The following is an 8,945-nucleotide window of genomic DNA, read 5'->3' on the forward strand; positions in this document are numbered from 1 at the left end:
CTGAGTTTGATTCCCACTGCAGCTCCTTGTGACTCTGGGCAAGTCACTTAACCCTCCATTGCCCCTGGTACAAAATAAGTACCTGAATATATGTAAACCGCTTTGAATGTAGTTGCAAAAACCTCAGAAAGGCAGTATATCAAGTCCTATTTCCCTTTCCCTATCTCCTCTGTCCCTCCTCAGTTCCAGCGTATACATGTTGAGGTTCATCAGCCTGTGCCTATATGTTTTATGTCCAAGATCCTGATTGGCTGGGGTGCCTCCAGGGCCCAATTTGGGAACTACTGGTATAACTTATAGTATACTGTAAATTGTGTGAGTAAGTCAGAGACACGCTCATGCCTTCCCCCATGCTGTTGTACACCCTCTTACAGTTACGTGCTGTAGTGCATATATGTATGTAACGGCGCTTTTCTGTGCACTTAAAAGGGACAAGGTGCATGTAGCTGCACGGACCCAGTTATAAAATTGCCTTTTTTGCGTGTTTCCATTGTAGAATAGGAAATACATGTCTGCCGAACCACACCCAGACAATTTCCCAGTCAAATCTGCACCTGTTCTGAAATCGCTAATTACACATGTATTTCTATACATTCAATTTGATTACTACAGAAACCACAGTGCTCTACCCAGATGTGACTTACTTCTTCCCCAGTTAAAAGGATGGCTGTTACTTAACCCCACACAGAAAAAGGGTAGACAGTTTTCAGATAGTCAGTTTGCCCAGGTAAATTGATATTTATCCACATAAACTGCTTCTAAAATGTGCCCTGATATATTTTTACTAGCTCACTAAATTGAAGCTTTTATAGATGTGTGCGGATGTTAAAATGCAACAGCCACAATGAGGGTAATTGTATAATGCAGGCGCTTTTTTTATGTACCAATTATGTGTATAAATCAATAGAATACTGGAATAGAAGCAGGTGAACAGCAGGGGCGTAACCAGACCTCGTGGTGGGAGGGGGCCAGAGCCAAGGTGGGGGGCACATTTTGGTCTGCTGCTTCGTCACTGCCCCCTGCCTCACCACCCTGCCACTTCCCACCCCCGCCACCTTGGCTGGTGGGGGTCCCCAACTCTTGCCAGCTTGAAGCCGGGTCCAGTGTCGGTCTCTGGCGCTGCCGCGTTGCCTGCCTTGCTCTGTCTTCCTCTCACGTCCAGCACTCTCCTTTTAGTGAAACTGAGCATGCCTGCCCTGCTCAGTCTTCCTCTCACGTCTGGCACTCTCCTTTTAGTGAAACTGAGCGTGCCTGCCCTGCTCAGTCTTCCTCTCACGTCCGGCACTCTCCTTTTAGTGAAACTGAGCATGCCTGCCCTGCTCAGTCTTCCTCTCACGTCCGGCACTCTCCTTTTAGTGAAACTGAGCGTGCCTGCCCTGCTCAGTCTTCCTCTCACGTCCGGCACTCTCCTTTTAGTGAAACTGAGCATGCCTGCCCTGCTCAGTCTTCCTCTCACGTTCGGCACTCTCCTTTTAGTGAAACTGAGTGTGCCTGCCGTGTTCTGTCTTCCTTTCACGTCCGGCACGCTCCTTTTAGTGAAACTGAGCGTGCTCAATTTTACTAAAAGGAGCGTGCAGGATATGAGGGGAAGACAGAGCAGGGCAGGCACCATGGCGGCACCAGAGACCGGTGCTGGACAAGGCTTCAGCTGGCCGGGGTTGAGGACCCCTGACAGCAAAACCAGGGGCCCAGAGGAAATTGGGGGGGCCCAGGCCCCCGTGGCCCCATGTAGCTATGCCACTGGTGAACACATATAGGTTTATATGCCAAAAATCCACCCAAGCACTATTCTGTAAATTTTACAGATGACAGAGTCTAGGTGGAACGCACAATTCCATGCGTATCTTAGAGCACTGTTTCCCAAGTCCGGTCCTGGAGTACCCCTTGCCGGTCAAGTTTTCAGGATATCCACAATGAATATGCATGAAAGAGATTTTCATATAATGGAGACAGTGTATGCAAATCAAGTTCATGCATATTCATTGTAGATATCCTGGAAACCTGACCGGTAAGGGTTACTCCAGGACTGGACTTTGGAAACAGTGTCTTAGAATACTAAAGGTACCCCCGGCTCTACGGTGGTGTAAGTACTCACACCCAAGCGCTTACACATGTATATACTCAGTTATGCTAGTAATCCATCAAATATGGATGCAAAGTTATAGAATTAGCCCCAATGAGACCACCCTAGAGCTATACAATTCTGATTTTCTGTAAGGCATTGATGCACAACTTTAGTCCTCAAGGTCCATGTTTCCAAGTTTATGTCAGAGTTTCTACCCCATCCATCAAAATTAATGTCTGGGCAGCTTACATTCTAAAGTAAGAGGGGAGGATGTGAGAGAATCTAATGACAGGCTGGTGGGGGGAAGAACGGGCGAATTACAATGTTCAATAGGAAAATAGGGTGGGAGATCACAAAAGGAGGGGGATGTGTGGTCCAGGCTGGTGGCCAGTGCCCTCACGAGTGCAGTACTGGGCAGTATTAGTTACAGGCATCAATGAAGAGGAAGGTTTTGAGATCCATTTTGAATTGCTGAAGAAAGGATGAAAGCCTAAGATGAGGTGGCAGTTTATTCCAAAGCACTGGGCCCTGACCTGAAAAACTGGAGTGTATGGTTTCATAAATAATTTCAAGACAGGTAGGAACAATGAGCAAGTTCTGTTGAGATGACCTAAGTGTTTGAGAAGTTGAGTTTTAAGGTTATCCCTAATGAATGGCACAAGATGGATGTATTATGCATTCAGATCTATTGTGTCAAATTTATCTCTTGCATATGCATGTGCACTGATGAATTAGGTAGTGGTCAATAAAATAAGCCAAGGCTATTGAAAATAATCCAAGGAAGTAACGTAATAATAGAGATAACGAACTTTGGTGGAACGCGAACGGCAAGAACAATTCGCCATTTGCAAAGTCGGGAGAATACTCTTTGCCACAGACGTGCTGTCATGAATAAGAAATACTGAGAAGTAAGATTTACTCGAACCAACAGGGAGCAAGGACTACTTAAAACACCTCAATAGACTTGGTGGCAGCTAAACTATATACGTAGGGGATTAGTGGAATCCCAGTATCATACCTTAGTGTTTAAGCATATTCATGCGATTTATAAAGTGTGAGGCAATAAGAGATGTGTGATAGTGAGTGAATGAAGATACAAGAATACCATGAGAAAATATAAATATTTAAATCTGGTATATTTGTAAGAAAAATAAAATGCAGTAAAATTGAAACGTGGTCACCAGATTGATGTTTATGCAGATGCATTAGGGATATCCTGAAAACCTTACTTGTCTCAGCCCTTGATGGCTGAAATTGTGTGCCCCTCTCTTAAGAGCTTATCACACAATATGCAGGTTTAAACTTGCTTCCTTTATGAGATCTTAATAGCCAAATGTTTGTCATTAACGTGAACAGTACATAATGTAGATAATATTTATCTTCTGTTCTCTAATGATCAGGAAGAAGACCACAAAGCCCGTGTTGAAGAAGCAATAACCCGATTAACTGTGTGTGCCATCAAATCTGCAGAAGACCCCTGCACCGCAGAAGTCTGGTTAAATCCCACAGAAGTATGATTCCTTTTCTGTGTACTAAAATCAATGTCAAAATAGCTGCTTTCTAATACCGCCTTTTCTGCACGCTCTCAAAATAAAACTTTTATAATGAAAAAAAATATCAATAATGTACATCAGACTACAATTTTTGCATAAACACAAGTGATTTATTTTTTTTAATACATGGAATTAATTTTTTTATAGGTTGATGCAACATCCCATGACATCAATCTCAAGTATTTGCATGCTGCTGTTGCTGCTTATTTGAAACACCAAAGGGAAGCTGCGATAGAGCCCAAACAGCACAGAGCAAGTAGCGAACAGGACTCATTTGCACAATGCAAGAGGATGAAAATGGAGAGAAGCAGTAATTCAAGTGACTGCAAGCCCCGTGAGCATGAGCCCAGTCTTCCAATGCCAAAAAGAAAAGAGAAACTGCCTCTTAGCCTGCATCTTGTCCCAGTTGTCCCCCAGTCGGAAAGAGCGAATTGTGAAGGAGATAAAAAAGGCGAAGGTGAAAGTGGCAGCAGCAGCCACCAGGTCCGCAAAATGGAAGGGGAACGTAGTGAGGAATTTCACAGCGCCTGGAAGGAGTCTGTTATGAATAGAAATGAGACATTGGCAGAGCAAGCCCTTTCTGGCAGGAGTGCATGCTCTCCCCCAAAGCCCATCTCTACTAATGATTTCCTTGATTGTTTGGTTAATCCTCAGGTAATCCATTTAGTGACTCGTCTTTTGCTTGAGAGGCAAAGTTCTTAATGTGGAAGTGCTTCTAAATTGAAGATTAAAAAAACAAAGGGATGTATCGTTATTTTAAAATCCCTTAATAAACCTGATCTTTTGTATCCCAGCCAGGTCTAATAAAATAATTCACAACATAATGTATCTGCTTTCTTTCTCTCATTTGTAGGTCACAGATGGATGAACTAACACATTCACTGCACTACGTGCTTGCATAACCCACACCCGTCGTGTTGTTTAGTTTTCATGGAGTGCTTTTTCTAGCAGCAAACATTTCAGAAATTACAACAAATTCAACGTGCTGGGCCTGATTCAGATTACAGTGCTCAGCCAGAAAAGGCTGTTTTTATACTGGCTAAGGCCCAGAGCACTTCAATGCTGTCCTCCCTAAACTAGGGGTTCTCAACCCAGTCTCCTCGGGACACACCTAGCCAGTCAAGTTTTCAAGATACCCACAATGACTATGCATGAGATAAATTTGCATATACCACCTTCATAGTATCTCAATCTTATCTTGTGCATAGTCATTGTAGGTATCCTAAAAACCTGACTGGTTAGGTAACATACAAGCTCATTTTCAAAGCACTTAGCCTCCCAAAGTTCCATAGAAACCTATGGAACTTAGCCTCCCAAAGTGCTTTGAAAATATGCCTGATAGTAACATAGTAGATGACGGCAGAAAAAGACCTGCATGGTCCGTCCAGTCTGCCCAACAAGATAAACTCATATGTGTATACCTTACCTTGATTTGTACCTGCCTTTTTCAGGGCACAGACTGTACACGTCTGCCCAGCAGTATGCCGCAGAGATTCACCAGGTGTGCCACAGTTGAGAGGGGATGCCGCAGTGATCTCCTGTGGCTTGACCTTCCCTGGCTCTGCAGCTGTGTGCGCTCTGCTGCAGCTGGCTCTCAATGATGATTTAAGCCCAGGTTCAGCAGCGTTTCTCGCTTCACCTCCTGTGGGAGTGTACAAGCCCCTTGGTGACCACCTACATACCCAGAGTCCTCCAAGATGTCCAAGTACTGTCTCTTTCTCTCCAATAATTCAGTGCAGCCATACTTGCTCTCTGCCCAGGCTGATGCATCAAGGCTCACACTGACACACGCATGGGCCAGTGGCATCAGAGGTCGTCTGATCTACTGGCGCATGCGCGTGTAGTGACCTCCATGTGCAGCTGGTCCGTTCATGTGTCAGTGTGAGCCTTGCTGCATCAGCCTAGGCAGACAGCAAATGCGGTGCTGAATTACTGAAGGGATGACTCAGAGGACTTGCACAGTGGCAGTTAGTTGTGGTTTGTCACCAAAGCAGTCAGTCTTTGTTATGATTCTCAGATGAGAACTGACAGAGTAGCTGGAGTTTGGGTGTAGGGAGGGAGGCTGGAGTGTGGGTGTAGAGAGGGGGTTGGAAAAATATGGATGGCATGTGGGTGCAGGGAGGGGGCTGGAAAAAAGATAAATGGTGTGTGTGTGTGTGTGTGCAGGGTGGGCCTGGGAATTAAGTTAGCGTGTGGGTGGAGGGAGAGGGGCTGGAAAAAAGGTAGATGGAATGTGGATGCAGGGAGAGGGGCTGGGAAAAGTGAATGGAATGTGGGTGCAGGGAAGAGGGCTTAAAAATATAGATGGTATGTGGGTGCAGAGGGGCCTGGAAAAAGCACATCGACCAATTGCCATCATTGCACTGTCCTTTCCTGACCTGCCTATATGGATAATAGATGAACTAATTATCATTAAAGGAATTTAAAAGTTCTTGAAGCTTAATCACTTAGCTTATTGCGATGTTCTTGCGGGCAGGGCCGCCGAGAGGGGGGGCAAAATTCCCCGGGGCCCGGGCCTCTAAGGGGGGCCCGGCGCCAGGGTCAGGCCGCCGGCGCTGCAGTCCCCAGTCTCACCTGCCGGTTCTGGGCCCCCTTCATTCAAAGCGGCAGTCGCAGATCACTTCTCTTCTGGCCTTCCCTCCCTGTGTCCCACCCTCGCGGAAACCGGACGTTACATCAGACGAGGGCGAGACATAGGGAGAGAAGGCCAGAAGAGACGCGATCTGCGACTGCCGCTTTAAATGAAGGGGGCCCGGAACCGTGGAGGCAGGCAGGTGAGACAGTGGACTACAGCGGCAGGGGGAGCGACGGGGGGCGGCAGCGGCAGGGGGCGGAGGTGATGCGGCCTTGCCCCGGGCCCGGCCTAGTCTCTCAGCAGCCCTGCTTGCAGGTCCCGTTCAGTGCTGCTTGGTGTGTGCTGCTGAAATCTGTGTCGTGTGCTCTATATGTGCTATAAAATCAAATTAAACATCTTCTTAACGTCTCCACTTATTTTTATTCCCAACGTGGGTACCACGTTTCACCTAGTCGGCGTCCTCAGGGGAATCTACTGAAAAAAATCAATAGAACACCACACTGTCAACGCTTCCTGCTCCTTTTAAACACTATTAAACATAATTATATATTGAAGTTACCTTTCAAACAATTTGTTTCAAAATCTGACTTGCAGTCTCTCCGGGAAGTAATCCCTTTCCGTACTCCTCCTTACAACCAGAAAGCTGGCACATGCTCCCTTATTCCTGTATTTGTATCGTGCAGCTGATAACTATGAGGTTGAGTAAAGTGTGTTTTAAGACAGGTTAAATTAACCAATCTATCTCTTTATTTAAGCCTTTTGGCTGAACCGTGTCCCATTGGAAAATGAACTGTTGCTCCACCTGGACCAAAGCAGCTGACACATTTCCTCCCCAGCATAATTGGATATGTGACAATACTACATACTTTAGATCTGATTCCTGATGTTTATGAAGATCCCAGTGATCTACTAATGGGGCGTCCCTTTTTTTATTTTGAAGATTGCGCAAATGTTCTCCAATACGCTGTTTCACTTTCCGTCTTGTTTGGCCCACGTACCATTTCTGGCAAGGGCATTGGATCGCATAGACCACTTGTGGCGTATTGCAATCTGTTCGCTCTCGCAGATAATATCTTTTGCCCTTGTTTGGATTAATGACATATTTCACCTCCATTACATGCGTGCATTAAATGCAATGTTGACAGCTTGTATGTCCCCTTTCTTGTTCATCTATCTGTGAATTATTGCACCGGAATATGGATAACATCTCTCCCATGTTTCTTGCCCTAGTGTAGGCTGTACAAGGTTTATTAACAAATTGTGAATGCAGTTGTAGAATAGGCCAATGCCTATGGATAATCTTAGATATTTTAGACCCCTGAGAGGTATACGGTAAGACACACTGCACAGTATTATGAATACTCGCGTCTGTGGGCCGAGGCAACAACAACCATTGTCTATGAGCATACCGTGCTCGCTTATAGGCATGTTTGACTACTTTACTAGGGTAACCACGTTGCCTAAACTTGTTAATCATCTGATGTGCATGATATTTAAAGGAATCCTCTTTGCTAAATAATCTTTTTACCCGCAGAAATTGACCTATCGGGATTCCTTTTTTCAAAGGTAATGGATGACAGCTGGTATAGTGAAGAATGGTATTCCTGTCAGTTGGCTTTTTGAATAATGATGTATGTATATTCCCTTGTTCTAGTGAAATATGAATATCCAAAAAGTCCACACTCTGGTCTCCTATGCACGATGAAAACCGTATATTGTGGTCATATCTGTTTAAGTACATCAAAAAGTCTTCAAGGTCTGCTCTGTTGCCGTCACATACCAGTAGAACATCATCGATAAACCGGCGCCATATGACTATATTTTGCTGCTACGCCGAGGGGTATATAAAAGTATTTTCATATTCTGACATATAAAAGCAAGCCACCGTGGGGGCGACTGTAGCCCCCCATGGCGACTCCCTTAATCTACAAGTAGTGGGATTGTTCCAAACAAAAGTAATTACGTTGTAACACCAAGTCCGCTATAGTAAGTAGAAATCGTTTCTTGTCGGGTGATATTTCCAAATTGTGTACACAAGCGTCAATAACATGCAGAGCTCCTCGTTGGGGAATATTCGTGTACAGTGCTTGAATATCTAACGTTACAAGCATAACTTGTCTATTTGTGGGAAGTGGACTGGATGCCAGGATCTGTAGTAGATGTGTCAAATCCTTGATGTATGAAGCAATATTTTGCAAGCACAGTTGTAGGAAATTGTCCAAGTACTGAGACAAAGGTTCTAATAGAGAATTCTTACCCGATACTATTGGCCTGCCTGGAGGTTCCCTCAAATTTTTATGTATTTTAGGTATGAAATATAGCCGTAGAGTCTGAGGATGGGATTTGTACAGGTATTTGAATTCCCTGAGGGTAATTACTCCCTTCTGATTGTCTGTTATTAACAAATCTTGGACCTCTAACTGATACTGTGCCGTAGGGTCGATAGGTAATGATTCATAATAATCCGTATCAGATAATTGACGCTGAGCTTCTCGAATGTACTGGTCTTTGTTCTGTACCACTATTGCTCCTCCCTTGTCTGCTCTTAAGATGACTATGGTAGGATCATGTTGTAAATTCATTAGAGCCTGCCACTGTTGTTTTGCTAAGTTGTCAGTTGGGTTCTGTAAAGAATTTTCCAAATGAGTTAAGTCTCTAAGAACTAATTGGGTGAAAGTTTCTACGGTGGCATCTGGGACCCCTGGGGGAACCCAGGTAGACGGGAGCCTGTGTGTTCTCATAAATGACGTGT

The 8,945-nt window shown here is 44.8% G+C and overlaps 1 protein-coding gene across 1 annotated transcript in view; it reads left to right on the plus strand.

The window, feature by feature from the left end:
* The window catches only part of HSPBAP1 (HSPB1 associated protein 1), a 150,936-nt gene extending 146,484 nt beyond the window's left edge, over nucleotides 1–4,452 (plus strand). Inside the window, exons 7-8 of the mRNA XM_030210164.1 lie at nucleotides 3,466–3,576; nucleotides 3,766–4,452. Of these exons, the coding sequence (XP_030066024.1) occupies nucleotides 3,466–3,576; nucleotides 3,766–4,320 (666 nt within the window). The 3' untranslated portion in view covers nucleotides 4,321–4,452. The remainder of the gene's footprint in view (nucleotides 1–3,465; nucleotides 3,577–3,765) is intronic.
* The last annotated feature ends 4,493 nt before the right edge of the window (nucleotides 4,453–8,945 follow it).

The sequence above is a fragment of the Microcaecilia unicolor genome, chromosome 7 (genome assembly GCF_901765095.1).
Source record: "Microcaecilia unicolor chromosome 7, aMicUni1.1, whole genome shotgun sequence".
In the NCBI taxonomy this organism is placed as follows: Eukaryota; Metazoa; Chordata; class Amphibia; order Gymnophiona; family Siphonopidae; genus Microcaecilia; species Microcaecilia unicolor.